The sequence below is a fragment of the Corvus moneduloides genome, chromosome 10 (genome assembly GCF_009650955.1).
Source record: "Corvus moneduloides isolate bCorMon1 chromosome 10, bCorMon1.pri, whole genome shotgun sequence".
NCBI classification, from domain to species: domain Eukaryota; kingdom Metazoa; phylum Chordata; class Aves; order Passeriformes; family Corvidae; genus Corvus; species Corvus moneduloides.
The window spans coordinates 19,323,866-19,348,699 of record NC_045485.1 but is presented as its reverse complement, the minus strand read 5'-3'; the positions used below and the strand labels follow the sequence as shown (position 1 = coordinate 19,348,699).

Below are 24,834 nucleotides of genomic sequence, written 5' to 3'. Positions count from 1 at the left end.
ACACAGCTGGGACCATCAGGGTGCAGAGGAGGCTCATGTGCTGGGAGCAGGATGGGCTCTGGCTGTGATGTCCTCACAAAATCCCAGGCCATCAGGAGAAATCCCTGAGCTGAGCCCTTGGGACAGGCTATGAAGCTGAGGGCCTTGGTGAGCACAGGCAGCCCATGGGACCGTGTGTGCCTGGGAGAAGCTCTAAGGAGAGAAGGAGATGGGATGACGACAATAGAGTGGGCTCGCAATGAGGAGGAGAGACTCCAGTGGGGATAGGGACCCCTCAGGGCCACCTTCCTGTTCCCCAGCCTGCCAGGCAATGGCAACAGAGACTCAATGGAATGGAGCTGCTCCCCTCCATTGTCCATGTGTCCCCAGCAAGGCTGCAAGGAGGTCTCCCAAAGCAGGGAAGGGGTGTGATACCTCTGAGCTCCCTCCTGACTCGGTTGGGTGTCAGCAATTCAGCTTCCTCCTGACTCTGTTGGGTGTCAGCAATTCAACCAAGGCTGGGGAGAGCAGGAGGAGGGCTGCAAAGTCCTCATGCAGTAATTGCTTAGGAAACATAGGAGAGCTTGCGCCTGGCTGCAGTGGAAGCACTTGTGGGGCAGGAATGGCACTCTACCAACTCACGGCTGAACCAAAGCCATTCTGAGAAAATGCCACTCAGCTCCATGCCAGTGAGGGGTGTCTCCATATGGACACCTCATCTCTGTGGGAGCATTCTCCAGGGACCAGCCACCAGATCAGAGCGGCGCTGATCTGACTGTCCCTGGCTTTGCCCTCTGCCATGCACCCGCAGGGAATCCTGTGATGGGGCCGGCGATGCTGGGTGGCCCTGGGGGACCCCAGGGAGCGCACGGGGGGAGGGGATCTGCAAGGGGTTTATTTGCCAAGACCAGCCCTCGGCGGCCCTGAGCTTTACGAGGCAGCCGATGCGGCTGCTTCCTTGCGAGCTGCAGCAATAAAGCTTGCCGGGGGGTCAGAGGTGATACCGACTGCTCTTAAGTGGCCAAAAACGGTGGTCTGCGATGGAAACTGAACTTCTAGAGCCATAATCAGAACCAGAGGGGTTAAATTCCAATGGCTAAATACCAAGGACTTAGCCTAAACATCTCTCCCATCTTGCTCAGTCTGTCCCAAACAGGATCCTGCAGTGTGTGGTCGGTTGGGCAAGGTCAGGCTGCTGGCGCTCGAGGTGTGTGTGCCATATCTCCCTGCTGCCTTGGGATCACACATTGCCAGGGCTGCCGAATTTCCTCCATCTTGGTGCGCTGTTGCACTGGGTAAACACCTCTGCAGCGCTTGGGAAATTCGGAGCGACCTGCAAATGGATGCAGAGTTAAGGATTTGCTGGTTTCAGAGCTCTCCAAAGCGCCAGGGTGAGGCTGATGCTGGAAACCTGAGCCCTGTAATTGTATTGTTCTGCCCGAGTGATATCTGAAGGGCTGGCTGGTTTGTTTGCGTGTTTGTTTGTAGTGCAACTATCAAAGGAGGTCTCGGCAGTGATGAATGCTGCTTCTAAAAAAGGGCCTGCCCCGGAGCCAGCACCAGCCCTTCTCCGGGTCGAGCCACTACACGTCCCCATAAGCATAACCCGTCCTACCAGTGGCGGCTCCAGAGGCATACCAGCATTCCCGCAGTAGTGGGGGATTGCCTGCCGTGCCTGAAAACAGGTTCCAACATCACTGAACACTTCCAGGAGAACCCTGAGAAGGGCTCTCCACAGGGGCCAAGCAATGGGTGAGAAAGGATATGACCAAAATGTGGCCATGAAGAGACAGAGGGAGTGGGGAAGTTGACAGAAGCAGGGCTGAGTGGATGCACCACTGTATTTCCTCAGTTGTGGAAAGCTGGCAGACACTTCCCTGCCCCCTAGAAAAAGACACCAAAGAAATGCAAACATGACCATACATCCCAAGGTCTGTGTGCCAGCTAGAGCACAGTCCTCGGAGGAGACCTGACTGGACCTCTCATGGGCTGATTTTCCTGTTGGCCAACCCAGTGGGGAGGAGGGAAAGCCCTCGGCAGCATCCACTGCACAAAGCCACCCCCCACCCCAGCACGTGTCCAGGAATCGAGGCACCTCCACCTCACCAGGTCCTGATTTCTACCTCCAGGCTGTGTGAACAGCCACTACTCCCTGTGGCAGGAGGTTAGCAGAGGGCCAGGCAGGCTGCTGAGCGTTAGCATCAGTGTGGTTTATTACGCTCATTAATGATGTGGAGAAGGCAGCGTGTTAAGCAAAAACGTGACATATTTAGGTTAGTTAAGGCTGAAGGACTTTGCTGCTGTGGGAAAGGATTGCACGAAGATATATGACATTCACCATGGGCCTGTGCGAGATGATGCATCTTGGATAGACTAATCAAGATAATTCACATATATTGTCCTAAATTAATTATAGCCACTAAGTACAAGCCCAACATGTCAATGCAGACAGCTCAATTAACAGCTCTTATTCAATATATGCTGATGGTCAAAAGAGCAAAGAAAAGATTACAATGGGCAGAGAGCATGGAGCAAAGCACGGGAAATATTGCAGTACCCCTGCCTAAATAAACGGCTTTGCCAGCACGTGAGGGAACAGAGGGTGAGGGTGATGGGCACAGGGCAGTGTGGAGAGAGGCTAAAAGGGAACAAGGGACCTTCTTTAGCCCTCTCTTCCTGATAACCTCTTAAAAACAGAATAGATCAAGTATATGAAGCAGATTTTTAAATAGCAAGGGAGAGGGGTGGGAAGAAAAGAGCTATTTTAGAAAGCAAGTGGTGTTTGGGTGGAGCAGGAGCAGAGGTTCCCGTTCGTGCAGAGCAGTGACCCCAGGGCTCAGTGCCCGTGTGCTGGCCAGGGTGTGACTGTGCAAGGAGAAAAGATGGAAAGAGGAGAAAGATGAGTCCAGCTCTGTGTACAGTGGGTGAGACAAGGACTGAGTGCTGCATCCTGGCTTGATAAAGGATATGGAAAAGTTGGACAGGGCTCAGGAATATGGGAAACTGCCTTTGAGTGGGAGGTTCAGGCAGGCCCCTGCCTATTTTTCTATCACAGCGGAGGTTAGGATGTGACCCCATTGCAGTCAGCACATGCTGAAGGGAAGGGATTTCTTTCAGTCAAAACCATGGAATGAAACCCAGTGACCAGGACTGGAGCAGGTCTTGTGCCATGGCAGGAACTCGCCACGGCTGGGAGACCCCTCTGTCACCCATTCCATGCAGCTGAGGGGCTTCCGGCAGCCTCACTTCAGTCAGGCTCCCTTTCCCTGGATTCTCAAGAGGGAACACTGACACCAGGTGCCCTGTGCCCTGAGGCAAAAGGTTTCATGCCTGAGCTCAGCAGTGGCTGTGGGAAATCTTTGGGCTGATTTCCCTCCTGCGAGACTCCAGCCAGCATCATGCAATCTCTTTTCATTCCTATTTCATGAGATGTGAAAAATTAATGAGAAACACAATGCGGGGAGGATAAGATGAATATATATATGTGTACATATACTCACACACTTGCCTATATGGTGTTAGAAATAATCAAGGCTCAAATATATAGGGAATGTTGTGGTACAGCAGCCATGAAAATGTGGGGTAAAGAGCAGGAGCACAACAGAGAGTCATAAAAGGCAGACAGAGGGGGTTGAGGGGTGTATAGGATGGGATACAGGTGCTGTCTCCTGTGGCAGCAGGGACCTCCAGCCTTCCCAGCTGGCCCAGGAGCTCGTCACAGGCACACGTGTCTCCCCCAGCTCTTCCCCAGAGTTGTGCAGGGATGTGTGATGCCAAAGGGAGGGCGATGCCAAGGGCTACTCCTCCATTGCCCTGGGGAAGGGGTGAGATCCTGGTGGGTGCCTGTGCTGCAGTGGGAGACAAAGCCCAAGGAAGGCTGAGAAGCAGCATCTCTGGGAGCTGGGGTTTTGCGTCCCTGACCAAACCACCCTCCACAGCCTCTCAGCAGCCATCCAAGCTCGTGCAGCCATTGCTGTGTCTGTGTGCAGTTGAGCCTCTCACCATCCACGGCCACCAAACAGGCAACTGAATTCTATGTGTGAAACCCAGAGACTCTCCCTTCAACTGCACAGAAAATCCCATCACCTGCTGCATCTGGCTCCCAGCCGCTGGCCAGGCCTGACTGGTGCTAATTGGCAGTCATTAATTAGCCTTCCAGCAGGCTCTCACCTTGTGGACTTGCCGACAGAGCCCATTGCAACCTGCTGATGCAAGGAGAGAGCTGGTGTCCCCCTGTCCCATAGGGACTGCTGGAGCCTGCCCTGAGGAGGGGAGAATCCCCCAGCCTTGCCCTAGTCTGGGGGATGGGGACAGGGAAAGGAATGGCTCCTGCTGCCTGCCTGCAGCCCCAGCTCTCTGGGGTTAGGCACCAGAGTCATGGAAAACCAGCTGCCTTCCATGAAGCTGCTCTGAGCTAACCTGGAATGATCCTGTGGTGCAGCCCCTTGGCTGCTATTCCAGCTCAGGGCTGAGCCATGGCAGAATGGAGATGGGGCAAGGGGCAGACACAGGGGACAGGGAGAACTCAGAAGTTGGATGATGATGTAGCTGTGGGTGATGGTTCCTGAACTCAGTCATCAGCATGGTCACACCTTGAGTTGCTCAGGACATGGAGCGCTTGGGAGACCCCTAGAGCCCTGGCCCATGTTGCATGAAATAGATTTGTAGGGGTTCTGCATCCCAGGAGGAGTTGGCCCTCATGGCCCACCCTGACCCAAGGACTTGACCCCTTGTAACAGGAGGGTCTATGCTGGCAGGGTGTGTGGGGTCCCCACATGGGAACACACAGGGATGTATGGCCACACACTCACTGTCACCTGCACCCCAGCCAGGCCCTGTGTCCTGGTGGCACTTGGAACAATGAACATGGGGACTTCATAGCCCTCTCAACTGCATATTCCGCAGGCAGAGCATGTGGGGCCATGCCTCAGCCCCAGCCATGAGCTGGCTTCATGGTAGGACACAGACTGCGTTTGCTCCTCCTGACAGCCTGAGAGCTGGGTGTTTCACTCTTTGCTCCTGCCCTGGATTTCCAGCTTTTGAATTTGCTTCACCCCAAAAATGCCCTATTATAAATAAACCCCCAGGAGTCCTCCTCTGCACAGTGTCCTGCCCAGTGCCAGTTCCCTTTTCCACTTGCACGTGCTCCCACCACAGCAGGGACCACATGACAGGTTGTCATCACCAGCAGGACAAGGTTTGTCACCCCTTGGGTTCGCCCCAGCCTGGCTGTACCTGCACCGGGGTTGGGGACAGGCTGGGGCGCCCGACAGCCAGTCCGGCCCATCCTGCCTTTTTTCCACAGTCGGTGGCTCCCATTTCCCAGGTCTAATTTATCACCTCACTTTTTATAAATGGGTCATTTCCCATCCCCAGCCCGAGAGACAATTGCGATGGGCTCTGGCACTGCGCCACGAGCTCCTTTCAACTTCATAGCGAGTTCATCAAAGGCCCGAGACACCATTTCCCCAAACAGTAAAAGTGTCAGGGAAAGAGGCGTGTTGGGAAGCCTCGGTGACAGCCAAGTGCTTAATTAGTGGTAATGCAGAGTTTACAGCCCCCCTTACCACCTCCCCCCGGCCCCTTGTTTCTGGGAAGGGTGTGAAGGGTTAGACAGGTCTCTCTGCTGCTCGGTGACCCGTGATGTCCTCCAGTGATGTGGCAGAGGGGATGGGGATGTCCCAGCCTGGCTGCTGGGACAAGGAGGAAGACAGGGAGAGATCTGCCCATGTGGCACTCACTCAAGAGCATCCCCATCCCCTAGGTCCCACTTGTCCCACCCATCCCAGCACCCATGGGTGCCCTGGCATTCACAGGCATTCTCTTCTCCATGGCTGCTGAGTGATTGGGGAATATGTGGGAAAGACCCACTGCAGGGTCAGCAGTGGAACTGCTGTTTCCCACCCATCCATCCTCATCCCAGTCACAATCTCCTGTGATGCCTTGCAGTCCCATGAGACCCAGTGGCAGACCACTGGGCTGGTGCAGGGGCTGCATACCACTGTCACATCCCTTTCATTCCTCTCTTTCCTTTCTTTCTTTTTTCCCAGAAACCACCTTCCTGCCTGTCACACTCCCTGCCTCTCTCTGGGCTGTTTTTAATGTATCCTTTTGGCAACAGAGTGGCCGGAGCTGAGCATGGTGACTTTGGCGCTCAGAGGCAGAGCATAAGTATTAACAGAGCTGATGGCATTACAATGTTGGCACTCACTCTCTCACAGCTTCCCTAATAAAGCCTAACATCAGCCAGGACTTTTAGCCACAATGGTGCATTTAGCAGGGACTTGTCTCTGACTCCCACAGCCACCAGATCCATCTGGGGGTCAGATTTTCCATCAGAAGTTGCCAAATACAGGTAAGGATCAGAAAGAAAATCAAGAGATTTGGTGATATGAGGCTTTATCCTTTCTGTACACAGGTGGCCAAGGCTCCCAGGAGAGTGGATCACCATGGGGAGTGGATCACCCGGGGCGTACTGTTGTCACTGCAAAGCCAGAGGTACAGGGAGCAAGCAGAGAGGGCTCTATGGTCACTTGGTCAGCGAAGTACCATGTCCTGCACTAGGATGAAGCTGATCCCAGCCAAAGCAGCACCTCTGTGCCTTGGTTTCCCACCTGTGAAGGTGCCATATTACCCTCTGAGGACATGCATGTGGCCAACAGGAACAAACAAGGTGATGGGCTATACCACAGCACTGCTTGCTCTCCAGGTTCTTCGTTCCCTAGGGCTGGAGCAGTGCTGTGCTGATACAAAGCAGATATAAAGCTGATTCTCATTAGGGAAGAGCACCAGGTTTCGTGGTGGGGCCCTGCTCACACCCAGCACAGCTGTGGTGCCAGCAGCTCTGCCCACTCCCCAGGCACGTTCCCCATGCTGAGTGACAGTGGCATCTTCCTGCCACCACCGCGCGGCACAGAGGCAGGGCTGGCCCAGACCCACGCTGGGATGTGATGAGATCTGTGATGGACCTCATCCCCACATGCAGGACTGTGCCACCCTCTGCACAGAACATTCCTGCCTGGATGAGCCCACAAAGGGACCTGACAGCTCCCTGGCACATCCCACCAGGCCACGGTTCCCTGCTTCGCCTCCCTGGCCTCGAGTTCCTGAGTGCAGGGCTCTCCCCCCGCCACCCTCCTCGGCACGGCTGGGGCCTTGCAGCTACAACCAGGAAACTATAAAACTTTACAGAGTGCGGCTGGAGAGAAACAGGAATTGCTGCAGTGACTGCCAGAAGGGCCAGCATTAGATTCACAAGATTTTCCAGGGCTTGGACTCGCCAGGAAGGGATTTATCCACCTAGGAGGAGCTGTAAAAACTAAAATTAAATTCTTCATCTTGGAAAGGGAGGGGGGAGAGAATGAAGAAACTGCTTGACCTCCCCCCAAATTCTCTGCTGGAGGCCAGGAACCTGGGGGAATGTGGGGCACCCATGGCTGCACCTGCACAGCCCCTGGCTGAGGGGGAACATGGCACTTCGGGGATCCCTGACCCAAACATTGCAAGTGGGTGCTGCTTGTCCCGGGGGCAATGCTCAGCACCCCTCCAGTCTGACCATCCTTTAGGGCATAATCTGGAGGTCTATGTGGGTGCCACGGGGGAGGGCTGAAGTCAGCGTCCTCTCCCTGGTCCTTGTCCCCATTCCCCATTAGTCCACCCCCCATGCTGCCATACCTGCTGCAGGTGAAGATGGTGCTGGGCATGATGTGGGGGCAGTTTGGGACTCCAGCAAGGAGTAAGCAGGGGTGTGCACCTGGCATCCCAGCAGCTTTATTGCAGTGGTTTTCCATGGTGTTCTGGGGTTAGTAAGCAGTTAGAAGGAAAAAAAACATACTGCCCTGTGGATTATAGAGTTGTGCCACAGCATAGTGGGTAGCCATTGCAGCGGACAAAGCAGTACCTGGTTGGGTCAGAAACTGCTGCTTTCTGTTGTGGTGCAGCTGATTTGGGGACCACACCTGTCCCGCAGCTCTGGGCCATCTGAATTGTGGCAACCTTCCCCAATCTGCACTGTGGCCAAGCAGTCCAGGTCTGACCCCCCCCAAAGGACAGCAGATCCCCTCCTGTGCCAGGACCACCAGCTCTCAGCCTGGGGGCATTTTTGGACTCAGCATAGTCCCAGGTGCACCTTTCTGCCCATCGGCTTTCACTGACTTCTCCTCCACGCTGGTGTGGGGTGGGCAGGTCCTCCCACACCACCCTTCTCCTCCCCATCCCACCAGGCTCACACAGAGATGGTGGGCAGGGGCACACCAGGGTCACCCAGCCACAGGCCTGCTGAACCAGCCCTGTCACCCACGGGCTGCTGGAGCAACACATCTCACATTCCTCTACACCTCCTCACCGGGTTTTCCCCAGTATAATGGTGCACGCTAATGCTTTTAGGAAAAGCCCACACTGCTGCAGGCTTTGGGGGTCATTTCCCATGTCAGGGGAACCAGGATGGCCAGTACAGCATCCTGGTCAGTGTGCTGTAGAGATGGCTGTGACAGGCTCTTTTTAGGAATTTCGCACTCTTAGGGCAATAAATCTTATGTCACTGATCTCTTTACAACTAGCTGAATCCTTGGAGCCTCACTGCTGAGCAGCATGGGAAAGCATCCCAACACAGGGAGAAGTCAGGCTGCTCCTCCAGACATGTGGAGGCAAAGATCAAACAAGGCTCACTTGGAAACCTCAGCAGAATTGTGCCAGAGGACACAAAGGATGTCCGGGTCATGCCAAAGCTGCAGCTCTGCCATTGCTGGCTCCCAGGGTGAGCCAGGCTGTGCTGGGGCCCCAGCAGGTCCATCTGCCTGGCTGGTGGAGTGAAGCATGGCATGCCAGCAATTTGTTTTGTACTCAACCTTTCAGGCTGGAAAGCCAAGGGAAACCTGAAGACGTGAAGTTTATGTGCAAAATCCCATCAGCTGAGTGCCTGGCTGTTCACAGTGCCACGTCGCTGGCGTCCTGCCCCGCTGGGACACCCAGGTACTGTTTCGTGAATGGGCTTTGAGGCAATTTTCCTTTTATTCTGATTTTTTTGCCCGCAATAGATTTTACACCAAAAGCATGGAAGCACTGCTGAGAAAGTATGTATCAGGGAATGCTCTTTTGTTGCTTATTCTGGTTTTCTTTCTATTTTCCGCTTGTCACTGCCAGTGCAGGCTCTTAAAATAACTGGCTACTTTAAACCATGCTCCTTTGTTCCCTGGCTGAGCACCGCTGGCTGCCAGCTGGAGAGGGAGGGAGGTGAAGTGTCAGGGCCCTGCAGAGAGTTTTAAAGGAGGTTTGCGGTGATGGCTCCAGTGTGTTACACCCCGAGTGCTCCAAGCTGCTCTCTCCCTTGCTACCAGCAGGGCCCTGTGTTGTGGGATTTCCCAGGGAATCACTGAGTTTGCAGGTTCTCAGCTGGCCGCCTCTCTGCCATCACCCAAACTTCATCCAGGCTTCAAGAGAGCAGCTGTGGGTCTGCAACCCAGCTTTGCAGCCTGCAGGCATCCCCTGTGGATTCCTCACAGTCCCGCCCAACTTCAGACCCCTGCCCTCAGGACTGCCCCTTTCCCACCCCCGCACCGTCTTCTTTGCAGCAAATTGTTTAAACCATGAAAGCTCCTGAGCGCTGGAGGGAAGAGGTGGGATGGAGGCCACACAGCTCCCTTGACCCCAGTTAGTGTGGGAAAGGGCTACGGCAAAACTGGTTAGGAACTGGCAGCCAGCCCCAGGGGAAGCAACAGCTAAGCCTGGGCTTATCCCTCCCAAGCCAAGCGCCAGGGCAGCGGATGCAAATTCCGGGCAGGCCAGGAGTTGCCTGGCACCTCTCCCAGGGTGTTTGCACCTTCATCCTCGGGCACTCTAGGAATGTGGTGTGACGGGGAGAGGGGATTCCTGCAGCCGGGGGGAAACTGGGGTGGGGGTGCGGCCAGCCAGGGCGCTGCCAGCAGGCCGGGCTTCACCACCTGCAGGCACCCGGCCTGGGCAGAGCCCGGCTTGGAAGTGCTACGTCAGAGGCTTGTGCCATGCCTGGGCATGTCCCCACTTTGTTTATTCCTTCAACTTGTTATTTTATTTGACTATTTATTCCTGGCTGCCTTTTTCTCACGGTGGCTGTGTTTATTTAGCACGCCAGGCCTGGAGCCCGCCAGGCTCGTGCTGCTGCCGAGCACAGCCATAACCCGGGCGCAGCAAATGCCACGACAGCAACCCCGTGATGAGGTTTCTCCCAAGGGCCTGGTGGGGTGTTTGCAGTGGGTGGGACAGTGTTTCGAGGGGACAGTGGGCAGTGGACCAGAGGGTGGTCACGCATGCTTGGTGCTGTTGTTGCTGTCGGCACGCAGCCACACCAAAGCGCTCCAGCACCTGCGTGCCTGCCCACCAACACAACCCCGTGGGGCTGTGGCAGCTGCGCCAAGCAGAGAAACTCTGGACTGGAAGGAGGCAGGTTTGGAAAGTGTGAGGGGCCCGGCCTGCAAAGTGATGCCATCCCCTTGCCATCAATGATGCTCCTTGGTGACCCTGTCCCCACCAGCCTCCCAAGGTCCCAGGTGGTCCCAGAGCCCAAATCCCAGTGTGATGCAGAGATGCTAGCAAGCCATTTTGCTCCTCCCTCCATTCCCAGCCCCTGTGTGGTATCTCCCATGGTGACAGCCCCCAAGGACCCAAATCACTGGGTCCTCTTGATGCTGAGGATGCGGCTGCGGCTGGGGGCCGGGGAGCCATGGCAACCCGGCAAGGATGGGGGTTGCCATGGCAATGAGAGGCACAGCATCCGGAGCTGGCTTTGGGCAAGGGATGCTCCAGGTGGGATGGGAAACAGGACCAGGGTACTGCCCCAAGGCTGGGGAATGCCAAAGCCTCAGTTTAGAGTCCAGGAAAGCTGCCCTGCTCTGAGAGCTGCTTCTGGCCCACAGTGCCTGGTGGGGGTGGGCAGATGGAGGCTGCTGGGGTTCAGGCTCTGTGCTTGGCCCTGCTGTGGCCTCACTGTGATCACTGCCACCATCACCTCTGGCTGTTCCCAGGCAGCCCCAGCAGGACGTGGTGCTCGTTCCTGCACAGTCCAGAGGAGCAACCATCTCTGCAGGGCATGCAAGGTCAGGAGAGGCCTCTTGGATTTTTGCAGCCAGGAGGTCTGCCAGCATCTCTTATTATGAGCATGAACCCCAAATATCTTGTCACTCCATTTGGGGGTCACTACCCCTCACCTGGGAATGTCTCTATGCGGCCAGGCTGTGGCACAAAGCAGGTTACAGCCCCTAAATTTCTGGGTTTGGACATTATCTGTTTCCTGTGACTAAGGTGGACACCCAGCTGACCCCATCTCAGGGCTGAGCATGCAAAGGGCCTCTGCACTGGCATTTCAGCTGCAGCCCCCTAAAATGTCCCTAATGGGGCCAGGCTGCTAATTGCCTGGTCAGCAAAGGCACCTGAGAGAGCAGTGGGCTGGGTGAGGGTGCTGCATCACCAATCGATGACCCTGCCTTGCCCCCCCAGTCCCATGGCCACTCGCTCACCAGCGCGTCCCCATCCTGCCGGCCCCATCCTGCCGCAGGGCTGGGAGGCAGCAAGGGGAAAGGGGCGATGGGAGGAGAAAATGGACCTCCCAGCTGGGAAGCACGCGGGAGAGTGACATTTGCCAGACACTGATGCTGCTTTTGATAAAGAGCAGGGGGCAGTTTGCTGCCCACAGGCACCCATGTTTCCCACACCTCCCGGCAGCTGGGGGACAAACCTCATCCCCCAGCCCTGGAGCCTTTGCCTCCCACAGAGCCAGAGCCATGCGAGGCTGGATACCTTCCTTTCCCTTTCAGCCCCAATGGACTGCAGAGCAAGGGGGGAAAGGCACAAATCCTGATTTTTATTCCTTTTTTGTGTGGCATTTGTCAGCGCCTGATGACACAGGGCTGATGCAGAAGTGGACAGTGTCACCTGGACAGCATCGGCGTGGTTGCAACACGCACCCTGCAGCAGACGCACAGGGCCTGCTCTGCAAACACACAAGCTTCATCAGATTTTCCCAAGGGCACATCCCCAGTGCAGGAATGAGCCCAGAAGCCAGGATGACAGCCACTCTTCCTTCTCATGCTGCCTCCCAGGGCTCCAGCACCTGGCAGGCCCTTTACCCCTGCAGAAATAGAGGCTGAGCTCTGCTGCAAGCGCACGCCAGCAAAAGGGGCTGGCGGCCGCTGGCAGCCACTTCCAGTGATTCCACCCTGGAGCTTGTGGCTGGGCTTTAGATCTTTTAAGCCTGCTTCAAACTTTGCACTGGGAGAAGTGATTTGTCTGCAAATGTTATGTGGTTAAAATAAATGCAGAGAATTTTAATCCTGGGAATTTGGAAAGTAGGAGATTTAAAATAACAAAACCCTTTCATATGGCACTTAATCCGAAATTAGCTGGGTTTTAAGTTTTACGGCAGCAGCCGATCATTCCTCGGCCACCTCCCGCTCGGTGTGGGAAGGGGGGGCTCCCTAGATTCCCGGAGCAGGGGGCAGTGGGGGGTGCAGGATGGGCTCTCCCGGCCCTACCGTGCCTCGCCGTGCCAGGGCGGTGCCGGAGTTGTGACGGCACTCTTTTTTTGTTGACGTGGAATGGATCTCCCACAGCTACTTAAGGTTTTAATTGCCCTGTGATTAAAGTTTTCATTACTAAGCAATTAGCACCTGAAATTTTAAGTGCTGAAGTGTTTAACTGCATCCTGAAGCTGCCAGAGGTGAGGGGTGGTGGATGTGGGTGGGACGGGAGAAGGTTTTGAAGTGGGGACCATGAGCAGTGGGAGGTGGCTTCCTTGCTGGGGCCCAGCCGGGCTGGCACGGGTGCTGCCAGCCGCCCCGACCCGCTGGCAGCGCCAAACTCCTGGCAGCACAGGGAGGAGCTCCCGGAGGGGCAAGCGCCCAGGAAGCCTGAGAAGGAGACAGGCTGGAGCCGGCGCTGGTCTGGCGGGGAGCACACCGGCTGGGCGAGCTGGCACCCGGCAGCGCTCCCTGCCCTGGGAACGGGGCCCCACGGGGCTCCCCTTGCACTGGGGATGGCACAGGGGACCCCCCAGCAGCTGCATGGCTGACCCAGGTGCCTGCTCAGATGTCGCCCCTCTGAGTGCAGCCCTTTGGACAGAGGACTTGGAGATGTTACTTGATGCCGTGATAGCCCCACTACAATGGTATCCACCCCAGAAACAAGGGGAAATCCTCACACAGCTTCCCACATCCCCAGCACAGCTGCGCTCCAGGTGAGCAGACAACGGAGGCCTCTTGCAGGGCTTTTTCTTGCATCCATCCAGTTCCACCCTTCAAACACATGTCCCCATACCTACCTTGTGGCGATGCGCTCCTGGGACTGGCTGCCTGGTGAGGAATGTACTCCCTTCTTGTTTGTTTTTAGACTCTTGCTGGGTAATTTCATTTGATGCCCCTTAGATCTTCTGAGAAAATAGGAATAATTGTTCACTAATCACCTTTCCTTATGAAATTGCAGCTGAGGTTGCCGCATGCAGAGGAGGTGAGGGGCGGTGGCTGGCGCGGCGGGCAGGGTGCGTGGGTGCACCCGTGTGCGGGGCCGTGGTCTGACACACACCGTGCGTGTGCCTGTGTGACACGGACCCGTCACCGGAGCACATCAGGGCTGTCTTTGGAAATGGGGAGTGAAAGTCACACTTGCTCCAGCAAGATGGAGTCTCTGGGTGAGAAATTTCTTATGGAAAGAGGGCTGGGCTGGGAGGTTTGTCCTCTGAACCTTCCATGGCCGTTGCTGCTTTTCGAGGTTTTCCTTTCATCTCTGCCACTCCCTGTCTGCACGGGAATGCCTCCCAGGGACACCGTGGGCACCGCAGCTTTGCCGAGCAGGCTGGAGGCTGTTACAAGGCAGAGCATCACTAACTCAGGTCAGTGCTGCAGACAAGCTCCCCTGCCTATCCCACAGCCCCACGTTTCATCTCTCAGCCCATCCCTGTCCACGTCTTGCCAACACAGTGCTCGTCGCAGCCCTATTCGGCTCCAGCCGTCACCCCAAGGTGCCAGGGAGGGGATCAGGGCTGGGTGCATGTGCAGGGACATTGCGTGGCTAGGAGCAGTCCGTGTTTATACAGACATGCATATCCCCCAGCCGCGCCGTCACCCCGTCCCTCGGGGGCCACAGCAGCGCCGTCCTCAGCACCGAGTCCGTGCCCAAGCAGGCGGGTTGGCACTAAAGATCCAGCCCCTGCCAGCAAATACCACGCAGTTACCACAGTTATTTGGTATTGTGCAGGCTTCGGAGCCCTGCCAGCGCTGCTCCCCAGGCTGCCCACCAGCTGCAACACACAGGCAGCGACCGGGGCTCCCTGCCCAGCGAGCTGCCCTGAAATCCTCAGCCCCCCAGCCGGGGCCGCGGCGCTGCAGCCGCCGGCACCAGGGAGCCTGAGGCTCCAGGGAGAGGCCGGCTGGCAGCACCAGCCCAGTGGGAGCGAGTGCGGGCTCATTAATTACAGCGCGAGGGGAGCGACGCGATTGTACGGAGCATCCTCCCCCGGCCCGCGCACCCCCGCTGCCTGCTCCAATTTCTCGTCCTATTCTGAAATAAATTCCTTTCGGGCTGAAATTTGCCAGGCATGGCTTGGCTCCAAGGGGAATTCTTGGAGAAAGTTTAAGTAAAATTGGTTCAGCCATTTTTGAGTTATTCAAGTGTGAATAAGCAATTTCCCCATGTGCTCCGTTCAGAAATTTTGTGCTTGGGTAACTCAGACCTCTGGAATTGCAGAATAAACGAGGTTTCTGCATCTTGCTAAGCCGGCAGGGAGGGGATTTCCCGGGAGTGACTTCACAGGGAGACATCAAATCTTCCCACCCTGAGCCTGGTCTTTGGTTAAGATTCTCAGCATCTCCATCAGCCCCCAGCCCTCTCCTTCCCCACTGATGCTGCACTGTACCCTCATGCCAGCTTTGTCACTCGCTTCTCTGCTGCTCCTCTCCTTGAGTGACAGCATGTCCAAACCAACAATTTCTGCTTCTTTGCTCAAACTTTGGCATTTTCCACGGGTGCAATTCCCTTACTGCTGCTTTGCTCCCCAACCACTTCCTTTTACCTGGAGAGTGTAATGCCCCACTTGCTGCACCTCCTGTCCCTCACAAGGATTTATCACAGCCATATGTCATATGTCCTGTCTTAAATTAGCACACTGGCTCTCTTGGGCATGACTTTTCCTTCAGGAACCATGCCCAGTGGTGCTGGGGCACTGTGGCAGCCCTCAGGGCACAGCATTCTGGCGAGACTCCCCACAGTTCCCGGAGGATGCCAGCATTCCTGCAGTAGGAATCGGTCATCTCCAAATTTTCAGCTGCCCAGGCAGAGCTCAGGTCTATGGCAACCTCTCTGGCCAGGACTTGGGAAGCCAAATCCTTCCAGGACACGGAAGGAAAATGCCCATCCACGGCCCTGGTGGGAGTGTACAGCAGAAGGCAGAGGAGATACAGATGTGCTCTGTGTCTGTCCTCACAGAGGAGAGGTCAACCATAGCGAGCCCTGATAACCTCCCAAATTCCTGCTCCTGCCAGCAGCCGCGGGGAAGGTGGCCAGGAATGTGGTCCTGTGGCCACCCCGCTGTGCCAGTGCAGGGCCAGGGCTGGGCCTGCATGGCAAGGGAGTTTCTGGGGCAGGTTTCTGGGCCAGGAGCGCTGTGGGGAGTTGCCGCTTGCAGATGGCAGGTGTCTGCAGGGACAGCCCAGATGGCTCTGCCAGGGGGACGAGGATGCCCACGGTGAAGCAGCCAGCCATGCACACCACTGGCCCTGGACCTGCTGGAGTTCCAGCCACTCCCAGGGACCAGGGGCATCAGCATTCCGCAACATCAGGGACTTGGGGGATTTTGCTAAGCCCAAGTGAAGCCTCCCCAGGCATCTGAGGGGCAGATGCAGCGCAGAGGGCCAGGACAGGTCGCAGCATGTGTCCCACGGGTATGTGTCTGTCCTGAGGATGTGGAAGTGCCAGCTCCAACCACCAGGACAGTGTGTGTGGATACACCATCCCAAGGGAGCAGACTCTGTCCCAGAGAGGGTCCCAAGACCTTCCCATAGCAAAGTCAGGACAGAGGGGAAAGAAGACTGAGACACCCACAGGTTTGGAAGCTGTGGCTGCATGCACAGTAACCAACACCTTCTCCCACGAGGAATGTGGTGGGGAAGACACCTTGTGGGTAGAGGTGGGGGTCCTGGCAGAGGTGACTTCAAGTGCTCTCTGTATGGTTTCACCTTGGCCAGGATCACAGAACTCATCCCTGTCACCGCGGTGGGAATCATGGTGTGGTGGGGAGGCTTCTGGTACGATGAGATGGGATGGGTGAGGTAGGATGGGATGTACGGGATGGGCTGGGGAAGAATGGGGTGAGATGGGTTGGCAAAGGGTGGGATGCATAAGAGATGGAATGGGACTGTAGAGAACGGGATAGCAATGGGTGGCACGGGTAAACCAGGCTGCCAGTAGTGTGGAAGAGAGGGCCCCACGGTCCCGTCATCACACACACTGCCAGGCTCACGCACTCACCCGCACCCGGCTGGGCGGGGGACAGGGCAGCGCGGGCCGGGGGTCTGCGGGGCAGGCCGGGCGCGCGGCCCCTTTAAGAGCCCAGTTCCGCCGGCGGCCGCTGGGTGGGGCGCGCTCCCCGCCCTGCGCCTCCCGCGCCGGGGGGCGGGGCCACGGGGGGCGCGCCGAGCAGCGCCCGCCCCCTCCGATTCATCTTTCCGCGGAGGCTCCGCCCCCCGCTCCGGCGCCGCCCAATCGGCGCCGCGCTCGCCGTCGCCAGGGGCGCCGGGTTGCCAGGGGCGGGGTGATTGGCGGGCGGGCCCCGCCCCGCTCGGCTCAGCAGCGGCGGCGGCGGCGGCGGCGCCAGAGCGCGAGCGTGGCGCGGCGGTGAGAGGAACCGCGCGTGGCGCCGAGCTCGGGACTGCCCGGCGGGGCCGCCCGCACCGCCCCCGCCATGGCCGCGGCTCGCCCGGGGGCCCCCCCGCCGCCGCCGCCGCTGCTCCCCCTCCTGCTGCTCCTGCTGCTCCCCGGTGGCCGCCGCGCTCTGGAGGGTGAGTACCGGGCGGGCGTGCCCGTCCGCCGCGCCGGGGCCCGGGCGACCGCGCACGGGTGCACGCATCCTCCGGGATGTCCCAGGCCCGTTGTGGCTCAGCTCGACTCGTCGTCGCGCCGCGGATGCCCGGTTGTCCCTGCGGAGAGCTCGTCGCCGCAGCCCCGCTCCTAGCGCTTAGCTGCCCTCAGTAGGTTTCAGAGTCAACGCCCCGTGGAACCGAGCCCGGCGCGGCAGAGCCGCGGCATCCGCGGCCGGCGGCTGCTGGCAGGGAGCGGCGCCTCTTTGGATACTCGGTTCACGTTTCGAGGCTTTTCGCCACGACCGAGAGGGCTGGAAAATTAATATTTCTTTCAGTGGAAGCTCGCGGCGTGCCAGAACTGGTGGGGCCGCGGAAGGAGTGTCTGTGTGCCGTGTCCGGCTCCATCCCTTCCCCGGTAGGGCTCGCCGCGCCCGCTGCCTTAACCCCCGAGGCTCCAGCGTGGGACCTCCGGGGCGAGTGGCCACGCGTGCCGCATCTACCCCCGACCGGGTGTGCGCTCCGCGGCTCTTCCACCCTCGAGTTCCGATGGAGTTGGGAATCGAATGGGGAGTAATTCTCTCCCCCTTGGAGAGTGGACGCAGGTCCGCGGGGCAGCGCCGTTGCACCCCCAGCTTTCAGCGAGGAAAGAGGCTTTTGGCCCCGCTGGGGTACGGGGGTTCCCGGGCGGGCAAGGCGGGTCGCACCGGAGAGAAGAAGGAGAAGAAGGGCCCGGACGGGTTTTTTGTCTCGGCACAAATTGTGCGGGGCTCCGGCCGGAGTGCCAGGGGCGGCGGCGTTCTGGTGTCCGGTAACCGAACCCGCTGCCGGAGCGGCGGGAGGGGGCTGGGAAGGGAGGGACGGAAGGGAAGGGAGATCCCCCGGTCGGAGAGGAGCTGTGGGTGCCCCCGCCCAGGGGCTGCTCGGAGAGGGTGTCGTGCTCGGGCTCCCGCTGCCGTCGCCCCGCGTTGCGAGGCTCGGGCCGCGGCGCCGGGGGTGGCCGTGGGCAGGAGCCCACCCCGCTGCGGTGGATGGGGGACGTCTTTCCTCCGGCGTTGAGCTTTGTAGAAAGTTTGGGGGGTGGTTGTTGTCCGCGTTCCTTTTCATTCTCCCTCCGTGCGATTTTTGTTTTTTCTTTAAAAGGGAAAAAAAATTAAAATTCCTCGTCCTTTGTACGCTGTAGGAAACAGAGCTGTGGGCCTGCCGGGTCCGTGAGCTCCTGGCTAAGCGGGGACCCCGCGGCAGGAGGGGAAGGGAGAAGCGAGCAGCACTCAGCCCTCGCGGGATGGAGGTTCCCGAGCACCCGCCCGGGGATCCCTGCCTTCTGGAGAGGTGCCGGAGGATGAAGTTGTAGGCAGGGAGCCCGGCGAGGCCCCACGCTTGCGGGTAGCCCCTCACAACCTGCTTCCCATCAGCGGTTTGGGAATTTGGGAAGGATAGCTGGCGTGGGGGCTGGCAGCACCGATGTGCATCACCTGGGGACGGTCCCTCCAGTCCCTGGGGAGACAGGGAACCCCAGCCTCTCTGCCGCTGCCGTCCAGGGATGGAGCAGTGCAAAGAGTCTGATGGAGAGAAAATAAACAGCCCCTGCTGAGGAGTCACTGGGTTTTTTCAGCTTCCCGAATGTGTGGAGGGGTCAGTGGCTGAACACACCATCTGAGAGGTCAGGGCCCAGCTGGGTGCCAGCCCGGTGGAACCACTTCGGGGCTGGCTGGCGGCTGCCCAGCAGTTTTTGGGCTGGCCCCGATTCCCCTGGGATTCTTCCTCTCTCTGTCTCTTCCTTTTTTTTTTTTTTTTTTAATTTTTTTTTTTCCCCTTTGCTCTTGTTCAAGCTGGATGGAAAGTTGCAGCTGGCCTGGAGAGGCTTCTGCCTTGCCCAGCTTAGGGAAGCCGCTGCTCGCATCAGGGTCAGCAAGCTCCCACTCTTCTGCTGCGTTGGGCATTTCTGTCCATGCTCAACGCTGCTTCCTGACGGGGACCGGCGCGTTCCAGTGGTTACTGTAAATCTCGTGTGCACGTTTGTTTGGATATTTTAGTGCTGATCATAAATCTGGCGTGGCCATAAATCTGTACGCACGTCCTGCAGACAACAGCAGTGAGCAGTCCCCAGACCCCGGCCACTTTACCGTCCCCTCCGAGGTGCACTGGGCTGGGCTTACAGCTGGTGCCGGGCTGGAAGGGCAGGGGGCTTTGGGGCTGGATGGCGCTCCCCGTTCCCAAGGGGATGGTGGGGAGTTGGGTTTCTTTACAAGGCCCCACGGGGGTGGAGGAGAAAAGCCGCGCTCGGCAGCAGCTCAGTGAGGGCTTTGTGCTGCCGAGGAGAAAATGGTTTCTCTCCAGATCCTGTAAGTGCGCTGGGTTTGTTTGAAGTCACAATGTGTTTTTCTTCTCCGGTTCAGCAGTCCCCGGGCCGGCTGCAGAAGGAATGCTCTATCCGGGGGCAACAGCGGATCCTTTCTCCAGCGCAGGGGTTTGAGCCGAGGAGTTTGTCCCGGCGGGGCTGTGGGAGCAGAGGCCCTGTGGGTAGCGGACGCGGTGGAACAGCATGGGGAATGTGCTGCGTTCCAGGCCCTTGCCCACCATCCAGGGGTAAAACCCCAGGCTTCAAAACACCCTGGCTCAAGGGAGCATGGACAGCCACAGACTGGATCTGCCTGTCGCCCTGGGGGTGCGGGTGGACTGGGACAGGGACTTGCTCTCCCTAGGAGCCACTCTCCCAGGCCATTCCTGCCCTGAGCAGCCACTCTGGATTCAGGACTCCATTTAAACTTGGGGTTTCCCACATGCTTCCCCATAAACTCCCATGCAGAAGCATTGCAGTTTGCTGCACGTAGTCCTGAGCAGACTTGGGCTCTAGTGAAATAGCCAAACCCCCCAACGCAGCAAGATTTCTAGGGGGGATTTTCTTCATCTGGTCTCTGCCCAGTGGCACCTCCCAGACCCCAGCTGGGTGTTACACAGATTGACCACGCTTCTCTCTGCACCGGCAAACCCCTGCTTAATTGACCCCTGTGCTGGAACTGCCAGGTATTTTCTTGGCAGAGAGATTTGCTTTCTGTTTAATTACTTTTCACAGAAATTGCATGTTTCTTGGCGGGGCAATGGGAGAAGTTGGCCCTGCTGTTTTATGGATGCTTGGGGTAGGGCTGTGAGGGAAAGCGGATCGTGGGGCTCCGCAACACTCACTGGATTCATTAAATCTCCCATTCCTCACTAAAAGCTGCGCTTGAGGAAGCCTTCCCGTCCGTGCTCCCGAGGAGGGGAGAAGGGCTTTCCTTTGTGTCAAGTGAAGCATGCAGAGAGCCAGGGAGAGGGAAAACTTGGAATGCCGGGGTCCATTTGCAGCCTCATGATTCTGCCTCAGTGTACAGCGAGGCTGTGGCTGCCGGGCCATGCCTGCCCAGCCCTTGCGATTGGGAATAGCGGCCTCTGGTTTTTAAGGAATGAACCGAAACTCCTTGTTTTGTTATGATGACTTACTGCAAGAGATATTTGGGGAAACCAGTTTGTTGCATTTTATTTCCGTGAGCCGTTTGCTGCTGCTGCTGGAGCAGGGGAGCTTGGTGTTTAATTAAAACAGCCCCAGCAATCTGAATCACAGACTTGCATGTTTTTAAAATTGTAGCTGTTCCTGTTGTGCTGAGTCAAACTGGTTTGTCGGGATTAAGCGTCTCTGCCTGGGAGCCGCGCTGGGGGAAGGGTGCTGGGGCGGCCCCGGGGTCGGAATCCCCACTCTCAGCTGGTGCAGACCACAGGGTGGGTGTCAGCCTCTCCTGGAGGAGAACCCTGGGAAAGGGGGACTATACCCAAGGGCTGCGGTGGAGCTGGTGGTTGCCATTGCCGCAAGCTTCTCAGTGGTTGAAACCATAATGAGCTGCTGTTGTTTCTGTGTCCAGCATGTTCCCATGAAGCGTTTGGGGGATGGTGGGGATGGGGGTGCCCCTCCAAGGCCAGGAATCTCCTTGCAGAGCCTCATGCCCCAGGGGATGGGCTGCCATCTTGAAGGCCAGGCAGCCTGTTGCAGTGACACTCCCACCAGCCTGGGACCGTCCCATTTGAAGTCATGTTTTGGTTTTTTTATTGCATTTTTGTTGTTGTTGTTGTTGCTCCAAACCCAGCCCTGTGCTCTGGCTGGGCGGTGCTGGCAGTGGGGCATGGGCCGTTCCCTCACAGAGCTGAGCCCCAAGTGGGAGCCATTTTGTAGGGAGGGCATGTGGGCATCCTGCCTGTGGAGGGACAGGCTTGGCACAGTTGGTGAAACCTCATCCTCCTGTGCTTGGGGACCATTATCACCCGCCCTCAGCATGGCCATGGAGGAGTCATGGAGCCAAGCTTGGGAGTGGAGCAACGTCCCCTTTCCGCAGGGCTACGTCCCTTTCCCACAGTGCTGCCGTTCCCAGAGGGGCTGCATCCCTCCCCTGGTGCCTGCTTTCCCCTCGGCGCAGCCCAGTCCTCCAGCTTGTGCTCCCTGAGTCAGGAGGTAGCGAGCCCAATGCTGGCTTCGCATGGCTGCCCCGCTGAAGAGGAACGGGAGCCATTTTGGGAAGAGGCTGGAGCACAGCGGCATGGCTGAGCACCGGGCCCATCGGCTGCTCTCCATGCACGTGCCAGCGTGTGTTGGCTGAGGGTCCCAGGCTGGGACAGGGGGGAGGATTTTGCTGGGGGGGTTGTCTTTATTTTATTTTTGCCCATTGCTAAGCCCTGCTGTGCTGCGGGGCCTGGCGTTTCTCATGCATGTGGCAGGAGCTGTTGACAAACACCTGTTTCCCAGCCCCCTCCCCAGGAATGCCCCGGGGGCCCTGCGGGGGCTGCAGTGCCGGAGGAGTGGGCAGCAGGGATGTCCCCTCCCAGGGGAGCCCTCCACCAGGACTCTCCTGCCCAGCAGCAGCTGCAGGGGGATTTGAGCCTCCCTGTTCCTCTCTGAGGTGTGGCTGTTGCGCGGGGCTGCCAAAATCCATCCCTGTCCCGGGGAAGGGACGCTGCTGTCCCCATGTCCCCTGCACCCACTCCTGCATCTCTTGGGTGCTCAGCGCCTGCCCAACAAGGGCTGGGTCGCAGGGGGACCCCGCAGGGAGGGGGGGCATGCACACACGGCGTGCTATCCAAGGCCTTTTTTTATTAATGAGAAAAATGTGCAGGGCTTGAACGATCGCCAGGAACAGATTTATTCTAGTTCCCCAGAAATTAAACCGAAATGAAGGAGCGAGTCAGCCCGGCCCGGCACCCCCTCCTGACTCTGTGCTTGTTTTAACTTTGGAAGAATCTGACTTTGGGGGTGGGGGAGGTGGAGGAGAGAGGGGGGGCAATATTTGGGTTTAAGCAGTTCCAGATGGGCTTGGTGCTCTTGGAGAGCTGTGGAAGAGAGCAGAGAGCAGCGCGGAGATTTGGGTAACTGCCCCAGGCAGTAGAGAGGAGGGAGATCTTGGCAGAAACTCCCACTCTGTGCTGCCGGGATGGGATGGAGCTTGGCAGCCAAGCTACCCGTCTGTGGGGCGAGCCTTTGGATGTGCACCGAGTAACCTTTTTTGGGGAAGGGGTGGGGTTTTTTTTTTCTTTTAAATGTCATTACTCCTTCTCTGGGCACTTTCCAAAAGTACAACCTGGAAAAAAATGGAGCTGGAGGGGGAGAGGGGCCTTTTGGATCTCAGCCTGACGCAAACAGTTGCCCTGCGGAGGCAGGTCTGCAGTACCGACCGCCTTTTCTTCCTTCCCCTGGGGACTTTGGGGCTCTTCATCTGGCCCCACCAGCCCAGCTCAGCTTGGTGGCCCCGTGGGGACATCTGTCCCGTGAAACCATGGCCACAGGGCAATGGGGTCACAGAGAGAGGTGGCAGGAGCGTCCCCATCATAACATGTCCTGGAAACAAGGGTGTCTTTGCAGGCTGATTTGCTGCCTATGTCCTAGTCAATGGCATTTGTGGCTCGAACAGGTCTGGCATCTCCTGATCGGATGAGTTATTTCTGTGGCAGCAGAGGACGGCTGCATGGCCATTCCTGCTGGGGATGGCGACCTATAAATCTGTCCTGCCTGCTGGCCATAGAGCTCCTGCCTGCCTGGCACAGCTGGTTGCATTGTCCCTTTGGCAGAGAGCTGAAGCGGGCAGCCCCTTCCCCTGGGCCAGGCAGGGACATTCCTGTCCCAAGTGGGCAGTCTGGTAGCAAGCAAGGATGAGAGGCTGTCTGTGGGATCTGTCCATTCCCCTTTGCATGCAGCCTGGCACAGCAAAAGCATCTTGTTCTCCTGGACAAGCTGAAGCAGCAAGCACCAGGGTACATCCACCATGTGGGCAGGGATGGCAGCTCTTCCTTGGCCAGGCTGACCCTGGAGTAGCACACTGGGCTCTGACATCCGAAATCCCTATGGTATTAATAGAACAGTAATTGCAGTGCAGGGCTGGGCTTGGGCAGCTGGCTCCCATCCTCTCCCAGCGTTGGTACGGCCTTTCTGCAGGACCAGGGCCTGGCAGCAGGACCTGGCAGGCTTTGGGCAGTGGGCTGCACGTGTCCTTGGCATGCAGCTGGAAGGCAGAAGCTGCTGTCCCAGGCAATAGTCCCAGGCTCCCAGTGCTGTGCTTTGGAAGGGGGTGCTCGCAGTGTGATGCTGGTGGGTGCTGGAGCCCAGCTTGGTGTGGCCCTGCTTGTAAAACAGCAGAAACCTGCCCTTCCCGCCTTGATCCAGTTTGTGACCAGGCGGAAAGGAGCGCCCATCCCTCCCTGCATCCCAGCCGCTGCCACTTGAGCTGCCTTTTGCAGAGCTGGCACCTGTCCTCTCTCACATGCTTCAGTCTGTCTTGCAGCCATCAGGAAACAGCTCCTGGTGAGGAGCACGTGGCCGGAAAACCCTCTTCAGCCGGTTAGCGGATGGTGGGTCGGCAACAGGGCAGAGCTGGATGGAGGGAGCATTCCTGTCCCCCTCCGCCCCACATGCCAGGCAGCTCCCAGTCATCTGGGATCTGGACCTTGCCAATGCAGAAGGTGCAGGACATTGAGATCAGGTGGGGAGGACTATGAGAGAGATGCAGTAGGCCAGTGGCTCAGAGCCACAGGACTGTCTCCTGGCATGAGGTTAATACCCCAGTGTAGGTGTGGGATTGGGAAATGAAGGATGCATCCTTGGAATTGGAGTTTTGGGCCCTGCTGTGAGCTTACCATGGTTCTGGCAGGGCCAGAACTGGCAGTGGTGAATGATGCTGGGACTGGCAGTGCTGCCCACCCCTGGCTGGGCTCTCTGGGCAGGCACTGCCCGGCTTGGTGTGTGCATGCGCCCTGTGTGCGCAGAGGGGCCTTAATCTCAGTTGGGGCCTCTGGGCCCTGCCATAATGCAGAAATAATGAGTCTATTATTAAGTGCCCACAGTACTTCTTCACTCCGGTGGCTCGCCTCCAGCAGCAGGCAGAACCTGCCCCGCTTGAAGTGGATGTGTCATCATTTGCCTCAGCAAATCCGATCTCCTTTGATGATGGGCCAAACGCCCTTGGCATGAAGGGCCACAGCTGTGATACAGGCCCCTTTTTTTTCTTTCTTCCCCTCCTCTCTTCCCTTTGTTCCCAGTTCATTGACAAGTCGCCGGCTTGCTTCGGACCTGGGACAGGTGGACATTGGTGGGCATGGGCAGTCAGAGCCCCCCAGCTGCCCTGGCAAGGGATGGGGTGGGGGCCAGCTCCCACGGCAGCCTCGCGTCTCCCCCCTTGGCGCTGGGGAGCAGCAGGCGCCCTGCTCGGCATAAGGACAGGTTCCCAGCGTGGGCGGTGATAGGGAGTGCTCCAGCCCTTCCCTTGGGCTGAACCGCACTGCCTGGCCTGCCCAGCCTGACAGTCGG

The 24,834-nt window shown here is 57.9% G+C and overlaps 1 protein-coding gene and 1 long non-coding RNA gene across 4 annotated transcripts in view; one reads left to right on the top strand and one right to left on the bottom strand.

The window, feature by feature from the left end:
* Window positions 1–1,046: 1,046 nt before the first annotated feature.
* Window positions 1,047–13,416, bottom strand: LOC116448696. The gene is made up of 2 exons (XR_004242074.1): window positions 13,268–13,416; window positions 1,047–1,312 (listed from the first exon to the last, which is right to left on the bottom strand). It is a non-coding gene; the product is annotated as an uncharacterized LOC116448696 (long non-coding RNA).
* A 321-nt stretch (window positions 13,417–13,737) lies between these two features.
* Window positions 13,738–24,834, top strand: part of EPHB3 (EPH receptor B3) — a 30,808-nt gene continuing 19,711 nt past the window's right edge. For 2 of the 3 annotated variants that reach the window (XM_032119501.1, XM_032119500.1), the window contains exon 1: window positions 13,738–13,834. In XM_032119501.1, the coding sequence (XP_031975392.1) occupies window positions 13,753–13,834 (82 nt within the window). In that variant the 5' untranslated portion in view covers window positions 13,738–13,752. Of the gene's footprint in view, window positions 13,835–16,885; window positions 16,998–24,834 lie in introns of those variants that run through there. The other variant, XM_032119502.1, reaches the window with a different exon arrangement.